Source organism: Bos indicus x Bos taurus, chromosome X, assembly GCF_003369695.1.
Source record: "Bos indicus x Bos taurus breed Angus x Brahman F1 hybrid chromosome X, Bos_hybrid_MaternalHap_v2.0, whole genome shotgun sequence".
Taxonomy (NCBI): Eukaryota; Metazoa; Chordata; class Mammalia; order Artiodactyla; family Bovidae; genus Bos; species Bos indicus x Bos taurus.
Window position 1 is genome coordinate 64,986,534 of NC_040105.1, and position 22,205 is coordinate 65,008,738.

The following is a 22,205-nucleotide window of genomic DNA, read 5'->3' on the forward strand; positions in this document are numbered from 1 at the left end:
CAAAGAATTTTTCTAGTCTGTATCTTTTCAGTCTTTGGACAGTATTTTTGGAAGAACAGAAATGCTTAATTTTGGTGAAATCCAATTTATCAGGTCTTTCTTTTTGCATTGTACTCTTGGTACGTCTCTAAGGAGTTGTTGCTTTACCCAGGATCACAAAGGTTTTGTCTTATATTTTCTTTTTAAAAAAATTTTATTATTTATTTACTTATTTATTTCTGGCTCTGCTAGGTCTTCATTGCTGTGCAAGCTTTTCTCTAGTTGTGGCTAGTGGGGGCAGCTCTCTAGTTGCAGTGTGCAAGCTTCTCATTGCGGTGGCTTCTCTTGTTGCAGAGCAAAAGGCTCTGGGGCTCTTGGGCTTCAGTAGTTGCAGCACATGGGCTCTGTAGTTGGGGTTCCCAGACTCGAGAGCACAGGCTCAGTAGTTGCGGTACATGGGCTTAGCTGCTCTGCAGCATGTGGGATCTTCCCAGATTGGGGATCAAACCCGTGTCTCCTGCATTGGCAGGTGGATTATTTACCTCTGAGCCACCAGGAAAGCCCTTTTATATTTTCTTTTCTAAAAGTTTATAGTTTTAGTGTTGTACATTTAAATCCATGATCCATTTTGAATTTATATACAATATGAGATTTAGCTTGAGGTTTGTTTTCTTTTTGCCAATGGATGTTCTACTGTTCCATTACTGTTTGTTGAGAAGACTATTCTTACTTCAGTAAATTGTTCTGAGCGTCTTTGTGAAAAATCAGCTAAGTGCATGGGTCTGTTTCTGGGTTTATTTTGTTCCACTGACCTATCCCTCTGCACACTGCCGTGATTACTGTAGCTAAGCTACTGTAAGTGTTAACATCAGGTAGAGTGATTCCTCTCACTTTATTCTTTTTATAAATTGTGTTCTTTTGCCTTTCCACATAAATTTTAGAAGTATTTTGTCTATATCTATAAAAAAAAAGTCTTGCTGGAATTTTAATAGGAATTGAGTTAAACCTATAGATCAATTTAGAGAAAATTAACATCTTTACTGATCCTGTCTTATTGTTGGTACATAGAAATCTCTATCATTCTTTTTAATGTATTCCATAGCATGTATATTTGTATCATAATTGATATCCTTGTACATTTGTAGGAAATTTTGATAGATGTTCTAAAATTGTATTCTAAGAGGGTTGTACCTGTTTATAATAAAAATGACAGTGAAGGAGAATGTCTGTTTCCCTACAACCTCTCCAACTCTGGGATTATCAGTGTTTTAAAGTCTTTGCCAAATTATGTCTGTAAAATTCAAGTATATAACTTAAACTGAAATTTTCCATCGTAAAAAGTTACATGCGCATTAAAAAAATCAAACCATATAAAATTGTATAAAGTGAAAAAGAAAAATCTCCCTGTCCTTCCCCTTTACCCATCCTGTTCTCCAGAGTACCATTGGGTTTGGTGTGAAGTATCTGGGCCTTTTTTATACATACCATGTATTTTTTTTTTTTAACAAATGAAAGCATATATTTGGTTATACAGTTTTCACCTGACATTGTTATGGACAATTTTTCATTCATCTAAGTATGTGATATTGTTTAAGTAAATTCTGTTTCTATATGACTCAAAAAGGCAAAAGAATGAACTGTATAGCATTATGAATGCTTCAGAAAAAAATTGAATTTCTACTTTGTTTTAAAACTGCTGTGGCTACTGATTATGGATAACAGTATGGAGATTCCTTAAAAACTAAAAATAAACCTGTTTGCAAAGCAGAAATAGAAACACAGACTTAGAGAACAAACATGGATACCAGAGAGGAATGGGGGGAAGGGCGAGGTGGGATGAATTGGGAGATTGGGATTGACATATATATAGTATTGATGCTATGTATAAAATAACTAATGAGAACCTGTATAGCACAGGGAATTCTACTCAATGTTCAGTGGTGACCTTAAATGGGAAGGAAATACAAAAAAGAGGACATATATGTATACATATAGCTGATTCATTTTGTTGTACAGCAGAAACTAACACAACATTGTAAAGCAGCTATACTCCAATAAAATTTTTTTTAAAAGAAAAAATAAATAAGAATAGAGTTACCATATGATCCAGCAGTTGTACTCCTAGGCCTTTGTCTGGAAAAGGTGAAAACTCTAATTCAAAAAGATATATGCACCCCAGTGTTTATAGTAGCACTGTTTACAACAGCCAAGATATGGAAGCAACCGAAATGTCCATCAACAGATGAATGAATAAAAAAAGAATGCACACACACATGCACAATGGAATATCACTCAACCATAAAAAAGAATCTTATGATACTACTTTATGTGAAATCTAAAGTGATACAAAAGAACTTATTTACAAAATAGAATAGACTCACAGACATAGAAAACAAACTTACAGGGCTTCCCTGGTAGCCCAATGGTTAAGAATCAGCCTGCCAATGCAGGGCACACGAGTTCAATCCCTGGTCCAGGAAGATCCTACATGCCATGGGGCAACTAGGCCTGTGCACCACAACTACCGAGGCTGCATGCTCTGGACCCTGTGCTCTGCAATAAAGAACCCACCACAACGAGAAGCCCATGCACCATGAATAGAGAAAGCCTCTCGCAGCAGCAAAGACTCAGTGCAGTCAATAAATAAATAAAACATTGAAAAAAGAAAACAAACTTACAATTACCAAAGGGGAAAGGTGGAAGAAGGGTAAATTAGGTGTTTGAAATTGATACACATTGCTATATGTAAAATAGCTAAATATCAGAAACTATTAATATATTCAATATCTTATAAAAACCAATAATGAAAAAGAACCTGAAAAAGAATGTATATAAATAAATGAATCACTTTGCTGTATACCTAAAACTATCACAATGCTGTAAATCAACTATACTTCAATTAAACAAATACTGTGGCTTCTACTATGTATAAAAAAGGTACAAGGATATATTGTATAGCACAGGGAATATTAGCCAGTATTTTATAACTAAAGGGAATATAATGTATAAAAATTTTGAATTACTATGTTGTACACTTGAAACTGATATAAATCAACTATGCCTCAATAAAAAATATGTGAGTGTCTATATGTATATTAAATCTGGCACTGATTTTTTTAAAGCTTTCTACTGCTACTGAGATTTTATTTTTTAATTTTAATGCTATTTTTTCTCTGAAACCTTTTAGATAGCAGTAATACTTGTTTGCTGTCTCACTACTAGAACTACAAAGCTTGTAGCTTTCCTTTCTTCTCCTGACATTACTAAAGAGTGAAATTAACTTAGAAATGAAAAAAGGAATTTTCTTTGATTTTAGTAAAGTATCAACTTTCCAAAGCTGTCACTGAAATTATCACTATTTAGGGATATTTGAATTTGAATTACATATGATTCTGTAGGCCACTGCCAGTCCTTATGAATGAGGCAAAGTATAAATATAAATATATTTTTTTTACATTTGCAGCTGCTTTGCCATGATTTACTAAATAAGGAGAGAAGAAAAACAAAAATTTTCATTTTTGCAAACAAAAACATTTCTTTTTTGCAAATGGGTCACTTGTTCTCTTGTAAGGCACAGTGGTAATTCATAGACAGCCTTATCTTTCATATTCATTTTCATGCCATTCCAGAAATTATTCTAAATTCTGATTTTCTGTATAGTAATTCTTTAGGGACTGGGAAATTGAAACTTAGTTTCTATTTACTCTCTTCTCCCCCACAATAGCTCCAGCTTCTTTATTATTCCCACAGAGGCCTTGTTGTCTGTGTATGTCTTTTCACTGGATGACTCTTTTCTTCCTTAGCTGTGAAACCTAAAGCTGATCATCCTACTTTTAGTAAGCACCTGATTACTGCAGAATATAGAGCACAATTTTTAGTTTTATGGAGGTGGTTATGGACCCCTTTGAGAATCTGATGGAAAAGCGTGGATCTTCTACTCAAAAAAATACATATTACATACAAAATTCTGTTTGCAGTTTCAGGGGGTTCATGGATCTCTCATTACCACCCCATTCAAGAATTTCTGGTATAGGTATAGATATCTGGGTATTTTTATCCTTTTTCAGTGGTGTTAACAGTGGTTTGCCAAGTCCGCCACCATCTTTCATCAAAAATACTTCAGTGCTGTGGAGCTCTGCTCAATGTTACGTGGCAGCTTGGATGGGAGGGAAGTTTGGGGGAGAATGGATACATGTATATGTATGACTGGGTCCCTTCAGTGTTCACCTGAAACTATCACAATATTGCTAATTGGCTATACACCAATACAAAATAAAAGGTTACAATAAAAGGATACCAAAAAAAAACACATAAAAAAAATACTTCAGTGTTACTTTTCATATATGTAGAGTTAAGTAGCTGAAACACTTGTAACTCCTGAGAGCATGGACTGTCAAAAACTGAGAACAGACACAGCTAGTAATCAAAACACATAGAGAATTGTATTTGCTATATAAATAAGTATATTTTTTATATTCTGGAGTATTATTAGTGGATATTTCTTTAGAGTTATGTGTTGCAAAGAAAATGGGGAATGAAGACACATCTTTTTAAAAACTTTTTTTATTATTATTATTTTACTTTACAATATTGTATTGGTAAAATGGTTTAAGGGAGAAAACTTTGCAAATGTATAAAATTAATTTTCCCCTGCATTATAAATGAGAAGATTGAGATATTGAAAGGGTTGGTTTATGTTTCAGTTTCAGAACTGAAGAGCTGAATTCTTAATCTGTAGGCTGGAATTTTAGCGATGAGTCAGGTTCTTGTAGGTGTATGAGCCAGGATACTGCCATAAGCTACTGATGTACTTGCTCAGTAAAGGAAGCCTGTGACTTGTATGCAGCCTATTTTCTCTAGCATCATGCATTTCTAATCAGCATGAAACCTTATATGATAACTTTTGCCGTCTGTCTCCATCAGTACTTTGAGGACCAACCTCCTGGTGGCTTTAGGAGATTAGAACTCAGAAACTTCAGCTGTGGACGCCTATCTCTCAAAACTGTTCCTGACTGTGAGCCAGCTCTGGCTGTCTTTATGTCCTGAATATCTTTTAGTTGACTTAAGTTTTCCTTCTGGTTTGGCCCTGGCAGCTTGTGTGAGGACACAACTTTATTTTACATCTTTTATGAAGAATAGATGGACCTTTGCTTGTGAAAAATTTAATCTGAAATGAACTTATTTGTTTGTATAAAAAGTATAAAGTGTTAGTCGCTCAGTCATGTCCAGCTCTTTGCAACTCTGTGAACTGTAGCCCACCATGCACTTCTGTCCATGGGATTCTCCAGGCAAGAATACTGGAGTGGGTTGCCATTTCATTCTCCAGGGGATCTTCCCAATCCAGGGATCGAACCTGGGTCTTCCTCATTGCAAGCATATTCTTTACCAGCTGAGCCACCAGGGAAGAATAGCTTAATAACAATACTCAGAGTAGTTAGGTAGTTATGGCACGAAAATGTCACATGGGGTATATTTTTTATACTTTACATCCTGATAAATAGTAGGTTTAATTCAAGGATCACCTCCTCTATGAAGCCTTTCCTAATTCTTCTTTCCCTCTTCCATCCCAGCATCGGTCACTTCCTCCTCTATGCCTCTACTAAACCCTCTTATGTATTTTTTCACTGCGTTGTATCACCTCATTTGTTTATAGTCTGTCTCACTGGGCTCCCTGGTAGCTCAGACAGTAAAGAATCTGTCTTCATTTCAGGAGACCTGGGTTTGATCCCTGGCTTGGGAAGATCTCCTGGAGAATTCCATTGATAGAGGAGCCTGGCAGGGTGACAGTCCATGGGGTTGCAAAGAGTTGGACACGACTGAGTGACTAACACATACACTGTGCTAAGACCATAAGCTTCTTGAGGATATCGTCTGTATCTTACTCATGTCTGTGTATTATGCCTGGCACCTAGAGGTACTCAAAAATATTTTACAAATGAGGAGGTGAATAATTAGTATATTAAAGAATATTATAAAGCACTTAACAACTCAGTTAAGTTGGGAATAACAACTCAGATGCTTTCAGGCTCCAGGCATAAACAAGCAGACCTGGTAGGAACTGTGTGAAACACATGCCTTATCTAAAAGGGGCAGCTGCTACTCAGATCCAGCCCATTGGTGCTTCACGAGAATGCTGACCGTGTGTTGCCACCTTTTAATTTTTTGAGAGAAGCCAGACATTTGGGTTTTTATATGAAATCTCTTGATTGTTAAATGTTGCCAACTAATTAAGCTCTTTTTAAGCTTTTAATTGAGGTGTAATTTACATACAGAAGTGTATGAGTACACAGCTCAATCCATTTTCACAGACTGAAGTGATTTTTAAATTGAAGTATAATTGACCTACAACAATATATTATATATATGTATATATATAGACACATATATATTACGCTGTATATAACATATATATAACTGTATGTGTATGTATATATATATATATATATATATATATATATATATAATATATACATACAGTTCCAGGTATATAATACAATAATTTGGTATTTCTTCACATCACAAACTGATCACCACCTGAACTGATTTTTTGTGAGCCAAATAAAACTGATTGACCTGCAAGCCACCAATTTACAACTTATAACAAAATCTATATGGGGAACTGTGTAGTTTGGTTAAGAATCACCCAATAGGTTAACTATCTTAAAGAGACACATCTGTCAAATGCAGTGTGTGGACCTTATTTGGATTATAATTCCCCCCCCAAAAAAAATCAAATGTAAAAGAGCATTTATAAAACAATTGGGGAAATGTGAATGTTGACTGGCCATTTAATAATATTAAAGAATTATTGTTAGCTACCTTAGGTGTAATATGGTTTTTTTTTAATTAAAAAAAAATTTATTTATTTATTTGGCTGCACTGGGTCTTAGTTGTGGCATGCAGGCTCTTTGTTGCAGCACGTGGGTCTAGTTCCCCGACCAGGGATCAAACCCAGGCCCCATGCTTTGGGAACATGGAGTCTTAGCCGCTGGACCACCAGGGAAATCCTCAGTAGTTGTTTTTTTTAATAGTTGTTACTGTGTTTTATTTTTTAGAGCAGTTAGAGCAAAATTGAACAGAAGGTACAGAGTATTCCCATGAACCCTGTATCCCTACACATGCACAGCCTCCCCTGTTATCCACATCCCCCACTAGAGGGATACATTTGTTGCAACTGATGAATCTACATCATTAGCACCCAAAGTCCATAGTTTGCATTAGAGTTCACTCTGGGTATTGTACATTTTATGGGTTTGACATGTTTAATGACATGTTTAATGACATACCATTATACAGTCGTCCATGTTCATTTCTTTTTAAGAGTCCTTTAAGACACATAGTGAACAATTTATGGATGAAATGCTAGAATTTGCTTCAGAATAATTTGGGAAGAGTGTGAAAGTTGGTGTGTAAATGAAACAGGATTGACCATTTATTGATAATCGTTAAAGATGGGTAAGAGGTACATGGGAGTTCATTATGTTAGTGTCTCTGGTTTTGTATGTGTTTGAAATTTTCCCCCTCCAAAATTAGAGCAAGAGTCCAAGTTAAAGCTGAAGCATGATTTTTTGGACCTAGGACAAGAGGACACCACTGCTGATGACAGAAAGTGCATTTCTGGAGCTGAAGCAATGGCATTCTCTTTTTTCATTTATAGGGCCTGAAAGTCAGTATACTAAGACTGCTCAGGAGATTGTGAACGTCTGTTACCAGACACTGACTGAAGTAAGTGAAAAAGAGGACGTCCCTGTAGGATCTAACTTTTTGGAATCCTTTTGTTCCCTAGGGCTGAGGGAGGCCTTCTCTGCCTATCCTTTTTTAAAATGTAATATCCCACCCCAACCTTCAACCCACAGTCTGTATTCTTCCCTTCTTTATTTTCTTACCCAGCACTAAATGTTTTTAATAAGCTGTATAATTATTTACTTTATTACCATATGTATCCTTGTATCCTGCCACGAGAATACAAGCTTCATGAAGACAGGGATTTTTTTCACAGGCTGACATCACTTTAGTAAGTTCATCAGAAAGTGGTTTTTATAAACTTATTTTTCTGTGCTCATCTTTTAGCTTTTTAAATTATATTTATCTTTAATTGACTGATGATTACTTTATAATATTGGTTTAATTTCTGCCACACATCAACATGAATTAGCCATAGATGTACATGGTCCCCTCCCTCTTGAACCTCCCTCCCACGAAGACAGGGATTTTTGTTTGCTTCTCAATGTCTAAAACACATGTTGAATGAATTCACTGCTTTTCTTCCTCAGTATGATGAGCATTTAACTCAACTTGAGAAGGATATTTGTACAGCTAAAGAAGCAGCTTTGGAGGAAGCAGAATTAGAAAGCTTGGACCCAATGACCCCAGGGCCTTACACACCTCAGGTAAGTCTGAGGACTAGAAACTTCCTCTTACAGTTTTCTTATTGATTTTGGAAATTGGGAGCATGTTAACAGATGTATTTACTGAGATACCCTTCTTCTCTGTCCTTCCTCTTCATATGCCTTTCGTGTGCTTTCTTGTCTTCTCAAAGGCTAAGGTGAGTGAGGGCCATGGGTCTTGGTAGCCTTGTTGGATCCAAAAGAGACAGGCGTGGGATGTATGAATGGGGTGGGGTCTTAGTCGTTTAGGCAGTATTTAGGAGTACCAGACTCCTGACTACCATGGCCAAAGGCATCCTCTTGAATCCCTGGAGTTCCTTTGTCCCCAGCATTGGGGTTCTGTGTATGCTGTGCTAAGTCGCTTTAGTCGTGTCCAACTCTTTGCGAACCTTTGGACTGTAACCCGCCAGGCTCTTCTATCCATGGGATTCTCCAGGCAGGAATACTGGAGTGGGTGGCTATTTCCTCCTCCAGGGGATCTTTCTCACCCAGGTATCGAACCCGCATCTCTACATCTCCTGTGTTGCCAGGCGGTTCTTTACCACTAGCACCACCTGGGAAGCCCCATTAGGGTTCTGTGACATCCCAAGAGTATAGACATGGGCCACATTATTCCCTCTGAATTATCTTAGTGTAGCTCAGACGTCACCCATTTTCCTGGATTGACTTTCTCTCCCTGTAAATGAAGAAGGTAATGTTTATAATGTTCTTAAATTTCCATGTCAAAGACTAGAGAGCAAGATTAATAAGAAATTTTTAGTCTTTCTGATCTGACCCTTGAATATACTGAGAGTATTTCATCTGTACTGTACTCTTAGAGGGCCAGCATATTTGAAGACTAGGACTTAACCAGACTATAACTGTTGGAGGCACTGTGGTAAAGTGGAAAATACATGAAGTTTGGTATAAAACAGTCCTGGCTTTGAGTCTTAGCTCTGCTGCTATCTAGCTTTGTGAACTTGGGAAGTTGACCCCTCTAATCCAGTTTCCATTTCTCTAAAATGTACTTTTCAGGATTGTTGTAAACATTAAATGAGGCCATTTGCCTAGCACACAGTAGACATTCAATAAATGTTTATTTCCTTATGCGTATGAAAGTCATCTACAGGGTTCTCAGAGGTTCTTTCGAATTTAACCAAATATTCTAATACAAGTTTCTCCCAATTCCCACTGGAAAACTTTTTCATTCTGCTCAGGTTTCACTCTAAACTAATAAATGCAGCCTTTGTGATCTTTGTTGGATAATTGCTGTCTGTATCTCATTCATACAGTCTCCCTATCTATCTTTTACTCTCTCTTTTACCCTAAAACCTAGGTCACTGAGGGGCCAAATACAAAGAGCCCTAAGATACTTCCTCCAGGCCCAGAACAAGGAAAAGCTCTAGGAGTATGTGGGCAGATTGGGTCAAGGGGGCTTGGGTGAGTGATGTTCCCCAGGAAGGTCCTATTTGCTAATAGGCCCAACAGCTTCCACAGACCCTTTCTGGTAAGTTAAAGTTTAGCCATCATTCCTCAGGAGAGTCTAACTACTGAGCGGCACATGGTTTGCTCTGGTCTATGACAGCATCAGTCTAGCCCTGTGGTGAGTCCTTCCCCTCCCATGCTGTCTCAAAAATAGCTGAGGAAAACCTGGCAACTGTGCTCCCTCCTGAGCAGTAACTGTTTGGTGCAGTTAGAGGATCTCCTGGTAAGAGTAGGGTGTAGGTATTGCCTCTTCATTATTCCAGTTCACTCTCTTATCATTGCCTTCACTCATATATACACATTTAGTAAGCCCAGTTCATTACCTCTGAACCTGAGGAAGATGCATGTGAGTGATTGTCCTTACTTAATATTACTCTCAAACCCAAATGCTATTAAATATTAAAATGTGTGTAAGTTTCCCTGGTGGCTCAGACGGTAAAGCGTCTGTCTGCAATGCGGGAGACCCGGGTTCAATCCCTGGGTTGGGAAGATCTCCTAGAGAAGGCAATGGCACCCTACTCCAGTACTCTTGCCTGGAGAATCCCACGGACAGAGGAGCCTGGTAGGCTACAGTCCACGGGGTCGCAAAGAGTCGGACACGACTGAGCGAGTGCTTTGCCTTTGCCTTTTTAATACAATTTTGTTGTGTAGAAATATGACAGTAATCATACTTTACTGCCACCTCTAAATGGGTGGTAATCAATGTATTTTCACTCAACTATTTCTACCCAGCTTATATTGCACTATACATTCAGCTTGACATGTTCTCTAAAATTGCTTGCTTTATATTTTTCCACATAGTGTTTCATTCCCTAATTTCCTCTTCTTTAGTTCCACAACTACTTTATCTGCACTTGTAATCCTTTTGAATTCAGTTTTTCCTTTCTCCAGAACCCTGTTCCCATTCAGCCTTGTTTGTTTGCTTTAAAAACAAAACCAAGAGCAAAGTAACACATATGTGGGTTCTTTGTTGATAAAAGTACATGTTCATTGTGACAAATTGGGAAACATACAGAATAAATAAATTACTTAAAAATCAAGTCCACCACTGAGAAAGAACCAAACCACTGTGAACATTTTGGTGTGTTTCTTCAAATCTGTAATGTGCGTGTGTGTGCATTTATAACGTGAAATTGGTCATTATTATTTTGTGTCTTGTTTTCACTTCACATTATATTATGAGCATTTTATTTCATTAAATGGTCTTTGAAGACATTTTTAATAACTGTGTGATATTTCTACCCTCAGCCAACTTTTTAGAGAGCCCTTTCCTAAATGAGCAGGCTTTGCTAGCCTGTTAATTTTTAGTCCCTCCTGCCCTCCTTTCCCAGGTGGTGCTAGTGGTTAAGAACCCACCTGTCAATGTAGGAGACACAAGAGACTCAGGTTCAGTCCCTGTATCAGGAAGATCCCCTGGAGGAGGGCATGGCAACCAACTCCAGTATTCTTGCCTGGAGAATCCCTAGGGACAGAGTAGGATCTCAAAGAGTCAGACACGACTGAAGCTACTTTGCACACCCTCCTTTCACTGAATAGTCCATTTGCTAAATCCCTCTTCACTTTAGGAGAAGGAAGAGGGAAGGGAGCTATAATTTTTTGACTGCCAGGCATGGGGTAAGGAGCATGTATACACATCTCTTAATTTTCCCAACAACCATGTGAGGTGGACATTACCATCCATGTTTTAAAGTTGAAACTAAGACTTAGAGACATTAAGTTATTTGTTTAAGTTACTCAGCTAGCAAATGGTGGAGCCAGGACTCAAACCTAGGGCAGTTTACTCCAAAGTCCGTGGTTTTTCACCATGCTATTTTGCCTCATATTATCCTCTAGTGAGCTCATAAGCTATTACCCCTTTCCATGTTCTGGTTGGAATTGACATTTCTTTATCCCATTTTAGATGTCTCTACACCAAAACAGTCAGAATAGCAGTGGTATGGAGCCCTGGGCCTAAAAGCAATAAGACCACACTTAGAAGAAATTAGGTTATTGACCAGAGAGGCTATTAGGACATAGAATTGTCCCATAGCTTGGATGCTTTTCTGCTTCAGGCTTCTGATCACATACATCGGATGCCTCTTTGATAGAATGAGCAATATTTGTGAGAGCCCCCAAAACTTGCCCATAAAACTGTGTCAAAACTATGTTTTTTTTTTTTCCTTAAATGGATTGTTGTGCATGACCTTTTCTTCAGTGAATGCACTAAAGGGGAGTTCTCTGAATTTTTTACTCCCTTTACTAAATAGAAGCTAAGTTGTATGATTTGTGCCACAGCCTCCTGATTTGTATGATACCAACACATCCCTCAGTATGTCTCGAGATGCTTCTGTATTTCAAGATGAGAGCAATATGTCTGTCCTGGATATTCCCACTGCCACTCCAGAAAAGCAGGTGACACAGGTAGGATAGTCTTTTTCTCTTAGTGAGATTGGTAGTATGCTTAGGGGTAGGGGATGGGTGAGTAATGGTGGTGATCTATGACATGTGTCAAGGATGATGATCAGACCCCTTGGCCCTGGGAGTGAGAGCCTGGAAATGTGATTTCAAGGTGGGATGGTGGCAGGTCACGTGACTGGCTTGTCTTCTGTCATGATGGGCAGAGTCAGGCACAGCAGAACTTAAGACACAAGTGTGAAAAGTGTGTGAGGCATCAGAGTATCCTGACTGGAAAGACCAGCTGCATTCAGAGACATAGTTCAAAATAATTGCCCTGCTACCTTAACTGTACATGTGTTATCAAAGTTGTTTTTAAAATTAAGCTTTTTAAATTGGCCTTTTCTAGAGGTATCAGCAGATACTCCTGATCTGAAGCCAGAAATCTTATCAGCTGATCTCGGTCAAGGTTCCACTGGCGAGTGCAAAATCCAGGAGGGTTTTTCTGTCCCAAAGAGTCCAACACAAGCTAGGAAAAGCTTGTTTAGAAGGAAGTCTCCTTGTGATGCTATACTAATAACAGACCAAGGACCTTCCTATTCTTTGGGTTTAATTTTTACCCTACCTGTGATTTCCAAAGAATGAATGGGGGAAAATGCACATGCTTTGAGCTGTGTAACAGTCCCCACTAGCTGTGGGGTTGGCCGGGATATCAGGGAGGAGCATCTGTCCTGGGTGAGAGCCCCTGGTTAACTCCTCCTACCGGCATGTCCCTCAATGATGTACTATTTGTGTTCCTTACTCAGATGCACCAGGGCCGAGGTAGGCTGGGCGAGGAAGACTCTGATGTAGATATTGAAGGGTATGATGATGAGGAGGAGGATGGGAAACCTAAGACACCAGCCCCAGTGAGTATGCTTACAGAAAGCTTATGGTTTCATTATACCTTTATATGGTAGGTGCCCCAGAAGTACAGGATAGGCCAAGTCCCCAGGCAATACCATAGGGTCTCTATAGTGAGGCCCAGTATGACTTTAATCCTTGGAACCAGCTGACCAAATCTATCCACCAAAATTATATCTTGTAAGGCAGCAAGGGGGCGGCTGGTGGTGGCTTCTGGTCTCTTAGTTGGTCAGTTAATGGTCTCAACTGGTCTCCTTTAGGAAGGTGAAGATGCAGATGGTGATCTTGCAGATGAAGAGGAAGGAACTGTGCAACAGCCTCAAGCCAGTGTCCTGTATGAGGATTTGCTTATGTCTGAAGGAGAAGATGATGAGGAAGATGCTGGGAGTGATGAAGAAGGAGATAATCCTTTCTCTGGTACATAGCTCACCATAGCACACTCAGGGCTCAGAGGAAGCTCTGGGCCACATATGCTGTTACCAAAAGCTGTTCTTTTATTGAAGTCCCATTAATAGACCTCAGGGTGCTGAGCATTCACTCATAGGATGATTAAATTCATTGGTCTTAGAAGAGGTGAAAAAATACAGCATAGGTAGAAAAAGATGATAGTCAGAAAAGCAATGCCAAAGCAGCAAGTTTGATTTGAATACTTGGATAAAAATGAGAAAGATGTGTTATATGTGGCAAAAGGGAAAGAAAATTAAGGAAAAGAGATGTTTTGTGAATTAATTGCAGTGGTAGGGGAAGAATATAGAAGGAGATGATAGGGGAAAAAAACCAGATTGCACTGAAATGGTTTTTTAATTCATTTTCCAAACTATACATCTTGTCAATGTTGACCCTAGGCAGTCCTCTGAGGTGGAGAGTCCAGGCAAGATACCTGTGTAGATGCATGGGATTAACTAGTTCTGGAAGACTAAGCCAAAGATGTTAATTCTGTCAAGCTTATCTCAGGATTTCTCTTTTCATAGCTATCCAGCTGAGTGAAAGTGGAAGTGACTCGGATGTAGGATCTGGTGGGATAAGACCCAAACAGCCCCGCATGCTTCAAGAAAACACAAGGATGGGCATGGAAAATGAAGAAAGCATGATGTCCTATGAGGGAGACGGTGGGGAGGCTTCTCATGGTTTGGAGGATAGCAATATCAGGTAATCGATAGCAACATGCTACGTACGGGGGCTGTGGCATCAGTGCTCAGCTATGATGTCAGAGGGCCCAGCATCATATTACTTTCATCCATCAAACGTTGCTTGAGCACCTACTAGGGCCAGGCACTATGCTAGGCCCTTGGGGATACACAAAGGAGCAAGACATATCCTGCCCTTGAGGAGCTCACAGTCTAGTGGAAGAGACTGATACAAAATCATTGCAGTACAGTGTGAGAAGAGCTATATAGCATAAGTTTAGTACAAAGTGCCAAGTCACACTGAGGAGGAGGAAGTATCTCACTCTGCTTGGAGTAATCAGGGAGTATCACAAATGAGGGGACATTTGAACTGGGCCTTACAGGATGAATAGAAGTCTACTAAGTATATAAGTGGCAGCAGGTGAGGAGATTCTTAGAGGTGAAACAGTATGTTCAAAGGCACAGAAATATAGCAAAGAAATTCCAGACCAAAGGGAAGTTGTTGGGAGTTGTGACTCTAGAAGCAGCAAGGGATTATGTTGTTAGAGGACCTTAACTGGCGTGCTAAAACATGTGGATTATGGTTAATGAGAATCATCACTTTAAGGAAAAGAAAGTAACATCAAGTTTATGTGTTAAATAACTCTAGGGCAATGATTGGGCTTCCCTGATAGCTCAGTTGGTAAAGAATTCACCTGCAATGCAGGAGACCCTGGTTCAATTCCTGGGTTCAGAAGATCCGCTGGAGAAGGGATAGGATACCCATTCCACTATTCTTGGGCTTCCCTTGTGGCTCAGTTGGTAAAGAATCCTCCTGCAGTGTGGGAGACCTGGGTTCGATCCCTGGGTTGGAACGATCCCCTGGAGAAGGAAAAGGCTAACCACTCCAGTATTCTGGCCTAGAGAATGCCATGGACTCCATGGGGTCACAAAGAGTCAGACATGACTGAGCAGCCTTCACTTTCACTTTCAGGGCAATAATAAGAAATTCAACTAGGATCTGTTAGGAGTGGAGGAAAGGGAAGGGACATATTTAAGAGCTGTTTAGAGGATAGATCATTTGGATTTAAGAGGTAAGGAGATTAGATACGTAATGAATGGGAATGTCACTGACATAAGAAAGAGGGAAAACAGGTATTAGATGGAGTGGGAAAGGAGGCAAAAAATGAATTTGTCTTTGGATATGTTAAGATACATATGATACATCTAAGCCAAAGGTATCCATCAAGCCACCAGCAAGCCTGGTGGCTCAGACGGTAAAGAATCCACCTGCAATGAGGGAGACCCAGGGTTCAATCCCTGGGTTGGCAAGAGCCCCTGGAGGAGGGCATGGCAGCCCACTCCAGTATTCTTGCCTGGAGAATGGACAGAGGAGCCTGGCAGGCTACAGTTCATGGAGTCACAAAGAATCAGACGTGACTGAGCGACTAAGCACACATCAGGCAAGCAGTTAAGAGCCTTAATTCATTGAGCAAATATTTGTCACAAATACAAAAGCAACTAGGATGTTATCCCTTCCTTCAGGGAGTTCAGTTTAGTGGGAAGTCTAAAACAGGCAAACAGATGATGATCACAGTGTAACATGAAAAGTGCTGTGATAGGAAACCACAGGATTTTTCTGGGGCTTGGGTAGGAGTGGAGTAGGGGAGCTGGTTAGAGAAACTGAGCTGAATCAGAGTAGGAGTTAGCTAAATGAAGAAGAAAGGGAAAGGCATTCCAGAGACCAAGAAGAGCATATATGAACACACAGAGACATGAAACACTTCTCAAGAATACAAGTAGCTCAGTGTGGTTGGTGCTTTTCATCATGATCGGTGTAATAGAGACAGTTTAAAGAGGTAGGTAAGTAAGGACCAAATCATGAAGGGCCTGAGAATTTTGGGCAGACATTGAATGAGAGTAGTATGATCAGATCTGTATTTTAAAAGATTGCTCTGTACCCCAGAAGAAAGATGGGCAGAAGCCATGAATTAATTCACAGAAGAAATGCAAATGGCCAATAAATTATGAAAACTTAGCTTCCCTAAGAATCAAAGAAATGCAATAAAACAACCAAATGCAATTTTTTTCCTATCAGATGGGCAAAGATTAAAATGAATAATAATGCCCAGTGTTGGAAAAGACATGCGTAAAAGGATGTTCAGAAACCACTGGTTGGTAATAGAAATTGAAAAAATGGGGTAGGTGAGAGAGGTATAGCAATTTATCTTACAAATCAGAAGCTTAAAAAATGTATATTCTCTTTGGCCTCCCAATTCCATATCTAGGGAGTTATTCCATGGGAATAATAAAATAACCTTCATCAAGATGTTTGTACAAGGATGTTCATCACAGCATTGTTTCTAATAGTGGAATAATTGAAGACAGGTTAAATGTTCTAGTGAGAGACTGTGAAATAAATCATGTTACAGCCACACAGTGGAATACCACACAGCTGTTAAAATGATGCTATCGATGTATGTTTATTGACATGGAAAGATGTTCATTATAAACGTTAGTGAAAAAGCAGATTCCTGAAGAGTATATAGAGCATTCCAATTTTGTAAATTAAAAAAAAAATGTTTAAGCATCAAAGTAAACGGCATAGAAAAAAATTTGGAAGGTCATATACCGAAAGATTATCTCTGGGTAGTAGAGTTATTGGTGATTTTTTTCTTTTTTTTCTGCTGTATATTCTAATTTTTTTAAACCAGTAAACGTGCATTACTTGTGTGATTTTTTTTAAGTAAAATTAAGAATAAACAAACAAACAAAAATAAAGAGCACTCTGGCAGAAATGTGAAGAAATTAATTGGGGAGAGCAAGACTGGAAGAAGACTGATGGCAGTGGTGCAGGCCAGAGATCTCAAAGAATGAAGCCAGAGCAGGCAGAATAGGGCTGGAAAGATGGAGATAAAGGTGAGATATATTGAAGAGGTAGAATCTTTAGGACTGTTGACTAATTGGATATGTAGATGAGTGAGGCTATAAGTGGTCGACAAACCTACGAGGCTTATCAGAGCATTTATGGTCACGTAAGCTAGCAGTGTGTTGTTCAGGTGTAGGGGAGTTTCATTCAGATTCTTGCGTATATGAAGTTGGCAAGTTGATGTTTTAGAATAGGATCATTTTTCTCTCAGGTACCCGTAGAATAGTCCAGAGCCATCATTTTAGTGGCCAGGGGAGGTGAGATGGGCTGATCCCTTGGTGGCACTGAGAACGGGACTGGTCAGCTAGAGGATGGTGTCCGAGCTTGAGAGATGACATGTTTCTTTTCTCAGTTATGGGAGCTATGAGGAGCCTGATCCCAAGTCGAACACCCAAGACACAAGCTTCAGCAGCATCGGTGGGTATGAGGTATCAGAGGAGGAAGAAGATGAGGAGGAAGAGCAACGCTCTGGGCCGAGCGTACTAAGCCAGGTCCAGCTGTCAGAGGACGAGGAGGACAGTGAGGATTTCCACTCCATTGCTGGGGACAGTGACTTGGACTCTGATGAATGAGGCTTCCTTTCGGCCTCCTTGGTCCGCCTTCCCTGTTCTCCAGCCTAGGTGGCTCACCTTTCCCCCATTTGTTTATATTTATTTGTTATAGTGTCTGATCCTGAAAATACCAAATTAATTAATACTGTAGCTTTTTAAAAAATAATAAGTAAGTGATAATAAATTAACTCTTCTGATTTTTCTGGGGCAGTGCCACCCTTTGATTTAAAACCAGGCAACCCCCTTTCCCCACCACTAACAAAAAGAGAGCACTCTCCTCCTTCTGCAGTACTCTCCTTAACTCTATTAATTGCTTTTGGTATCATTTTGTTCCTGGGGAAGGAAGAGAAATTATGAAATAGCTAATAACTTTATGTCCTCTTGATGTATTAGAAAATTTCCAAGCATGATATCACCTCAGTTTTCTAATTTGCAGGCTGTAACCATTGACAGCCCCCTGTTGGGACAGAGAATTGCGTTCTGGTGGACTCTGTGCCACACTAAAACCATAAACCTAATGGACAAACTGAACTGCCCATTATTTATTATTTATTTGATTATACAATGCCTTGTTCCTAAGTGGATTGGAGGCAAATAAATTATAAATCTTTGAAACAGCATATTTGTCAGAAATGATATGTCGCCATGTAAATGTGTTCTGTCCTTCCCCCACCCCCAGGGGAAATGGTAGGGAAATGGTAAGTTCTTTAGGGCAAAGACTGTGTCTTCTGTTTCTTTTCATGCTTAGGATATGGTTCTGTGCAGAATAGGTACTCAGTAAATGTTCCTAGAATCATAAAATCCTCAACAGATTTGTTATTAAGCATCTGCTCCATGATAAGCGTTCTATCAGCTCCTTGGGATGCAAAATTAAATAAGACACATTCCTTTTATTGAAAGATCTCACCATTAAGTTGGGGGAGGGGGAGGGAAATTCAAAACATGTTAATAAATCATTACAGTACTGTAAGATAAGTGCAATTAAGCTAGGTATAAAACATAGGAGAAAATAGAGGAGCAGTCATGTCTGAAAAAGTCAGGGAAGTCTTCTTAGACATACTTTTTAAGCTGACTGTTGAAGAATTAGTAGGAGCTTGCCAGATGGAAAAGTCTAGGCAGAGTGTCACATGAAATGCAAAGGCCAAACTCCAGAAATGGCAAATAGCAGAGTGTGTTCCTTGTTTGTTTGTTTGTTTGTTTGTACCTGCCTTGTTCCAGAAAGGATTTAAGGTGGTTTATGTTCCAGTCCCTCCATGCTGGAATGGCTCTAGGTGAGACTGAAAGATGGACAGGAAGCATATCATCAAGAGCTTTGAATTGATGCTAATGAATGTGAATTTTATATTAATTAGAAATGAAATGTGCTAGTGGAGTGATAAAATATGATTTGTGTTTTAGAAATTCTCAGTATATTGAATGAAGAAATAAATTGAAGAGTCATGTGTAACAAGTGTGATCCCATTTTTGTAAATGATAAAACCACATGTATATATTTATATGTGTTTACATATACTTGTATATGCAAAGGAAAAAGTCTGAAAGGATTTACACAAAATGATTGACAGTGATAACCTCTAGGCAATGAGATTGGAAGGGAAGGGGCTAAATGTTTATTTGTATACTGGGTGGGGCACTGTGCTTTTATTTCTGTATTTGAATTTTTATAAGAACATATTATTTTTGTAATAAAAATTTTAAAAAAAATTCCAGTGGTAGTGTGGAGAATGGTTTGGAGGGTGGCAAATATAGTTGAACTAGGACTGTGGCATTAGGATAGGGAGGAAGGGGGTGAATTTGAGAGAGATTTAGGGGACAGATCAACAGGACTTGGTGACCAGTTGGCATTTGGGAGTGGAGAAGGAAAAATGGAAGATGACTTCCAGAATTTTGGTTTAGGAGATTGGATGGGTACATGGTATTCATTCATTCAGCATTTATTGAGCCACCAGGCTTCCCAGGTGGCGCTAGTGATAAAGAGCCTGCCTGTCAATGCAGGAGACATAAGAAACCCACAGGTTTGGTCCCTGGATCAGGAAGATCCCCAGGAGGAGGACATGGCAATCCACTCCAGTATTCTTGCCTGGAGAATCCCATGGACAGAGGAGCTTGGCAGGCTACAGTCCATGGGGTTGCAAAGAGTCTGGCACAACTGAGCCACTGAGCACACACGAAGGTCACAGAGAGCTCTGTAGGCAAAAGAATCTGGACTTAATCCTAAAGGCAGTAAGAATCTATTGAAGGATTTGGATAATTTTAGCAGCAGTTTGGGCTATGGACTATAGAATAGGACTGGATATGGTTGTGAGTCATTTAAGCAAAGTACGAGTAAGTTGTTCTTATGCAAGAACAGGCAAAGATTTGAGAGAATTGAGGGGAGGTAAAATCTACAGGTGATTAAATGTGAGGGATATTTCAGTTAATTAGTGAAGAAACATTGATTGAGCCTAGTGAGTACCAGGCATTATTGTTGGTGCTCTGAATATAGCAGTGAATAAAACATACCCCCTTCCCTCATAGAGTTCAGGATCTAGTGGGAGAGGAAGACAGATAAGTGAATGAGAGTGAGAGAAGTACTCTGAAGACAAAGTGATATGAGAGGGTTTGGGGTGAGGGTTCTAATTTAATGGTCAAGGAAGACCTTGCTGAGTAGCTGTCATTGGTGTGTAAATAAGCATGTGTTGCTGTGATAAAATATTTTTTAAAAGTCTGAAAAAGGAAGCAATGAAAGAACCAAGAAAGTTACTTTGAAAGACTGGCCAGAAGTATGAGGAAACCAGGATACACTGTTTTTGTTGTTGTTCAGTTGCTAAAGTGTGTCCAGCTCTTTGTGACCTAATGGACTGCTGCACACCAGGCTTCCCTGTCCTTTGCTATCTCCCAGAGTTTGCTCAAACTCATGTCCATTGAGTCAGTAATGTCATCCAACCATCTCATCCTCTGTCTCCCCCTTACTTGCAGAAAGGTCAATCAAATAAAGACTGAAATTTGTCATTTGAACTTGGCAGTTGGTGAGCCTTGTGAAAATAGTTTCCTTGTAATGGTGGGTACAAAAACCAGATGGCAGGTGGGTTGAAGAACTCAATGTGAAGAAGTAGAAACAGAGCTTGGTTTGATTAAATAATTGTTGTCATTCACTTTGCCAGCTTCTGTACAGAGAGCTCTTACCTGATTTCATTTGATCCTGAACCATCTGAGATAGGTGTTACTATTCCTGTTTTACTAATGGGGAAACTGGACTGGAGAAGGGTCACCTTTAAGACCAGAAAGATGAGTATTGGATAGAGAAGCAGCTAAGAAGGAAACCATACCTCTGGGCATTTGTAGACCCTGGTAAGAAGTTTTGTCTATATCCTGAAAGTAGTGGGAAATTTTTCAGTGGGACTAGAATTGAGCTTGAAAAGGTGACCTCAGGATTGTGTTTCCAAAACATGAGCTCCATATCAGTGTAAAAATAGCCAATCTTTTCCTATTGGTAGTTTAGTTAAGCTTCTTTGGCAACTCCAGGGTTTTAGGAATTATGTTGCAAATATTTGCTGAATATAATAATCTAATATTCCCCCCTGACTTTGAAGATAAATCACTGATGTGCTTCAGGAACACTGATTCCTAGGCCCCAGTTCAACCTTCTTGAGTCACAATGCCTAGGGAAGATTGGTGGTCTGTATATTTTACAGATACCCCAAGTGATTCTTTTCTTTCCAAGTGATTTTTCCCCCACACCACGTGGCTTGAGAGATCTTAGTTCCCTGTCATTGAGTCACTAAGTCATGTACGACTTTTTGTGACCCCAGGGACTGTAGCACGCCAGGGTTCTCTGTCTTTCACTATCTCCCAGTTTGCTCAAACTCATGTCCATTATGTTGGAGATGCCATCCAACCATCTCATACTCTCTGTCGCCCCCTTCTCCTGCCTTCAATCTTTCCCAGTATCAGGGTCTTTTCCATAAGTCAGCTCTTTGCATCAGGTGGCCAAAGTATTGGAGCTTCAGCTTCAGCATCAGTCCTTCCAGTGAATATTCAGGACTGATTTCCTTTAGGACTGACTGATTTGATCTCCTTGCAATCCAAGGGACAAACTCTCAAGAGTCTTCTCCAACACCACAGTTTAAAAGCATCAATTCTTAAGTGCTCAGCTTTCTTTATGGTCCAACTCTCCCATCCATACATGACAGCTGGAGAAACCATACCTTTGACTAGATGGACCTTTGTCAGCAAAGTGAAGTCTCTGCTTTTTAATACGTTGCTAGGTTTGTCATAGCTTTTCTTCCGGGGAGCAAGTGTCTTTCAATTTTGTGACTTGGATCCCAAGAAAACAAAATCTGCCACTGTTTCCACTTTATCCCCATCTATTTGCCATGAACTGATGGGACCAGATGCCATGTTCTTAGTTTTCTGAATGTTCAGTTTTAAGCCAGCTTTTTCACTTTCCTCTTTTACCTTCAACAAGAGGCTCTTTAGTTCTTCTTTACTTTCTGCCATTAGAGTGATGTCGTCTGTATATCTGAGGTTGTTG

At 39.4% G+C, this 22,205-nt stretch overlaps 1 protein-coding gene across 4 annotated transcripts in view; it reads left to right on the forward strand.

Annotated features, from left to right (window-relative positions):
* Positions 1-19,387, forward strand: part of TAF1 (TATA-box binding protein associated factor 1) — a 71,718-nt gene extending 52,331 nt beyond the window's left edge. The window contains exons 33-40 of one of the 4 annotated variants that reach the window (XM_027534866.1): positions 7,637-7,704; positions 8,253-8,369; positions 8,519-8,524; positions 12,105-12,230; positions 13,010-13,111; positions 13,367-13,523; positions 14,078-14,255; positions 17,494-19,387. In XM_027534866.1, the coding sequence (XP_027390667.1) occupies positions 7,637-7,704; positions 8,253-8,369; positions 8,519-8,524; positions 12,105-12,230; positions 13,010-13,111; positions 13,367-13,523; positions 14,078-14,255; positions 17,494-17,713 (974 nt within the window). In that variant the 3' untranslated portion in view covers positions 17,714-19,387. The remainder of the gene's footprint in view (positions 1-7,636; positions 7,705-8,252; positions 8,370-8,518; positions 8,525-12,104; positions 12,231-13,009; positions 13,112-13,366; positions 13,524-14,077; positions 14,256-17,493) is intronic. The other 3 variants (XM_027534868.1, XM_027534867.1, XM_027534869.1) reach the window with 3 other exon arrangements.
* The last annotated feature ends 2,818 nt before the right edge of the window (positions 19,388-22,205 follow it).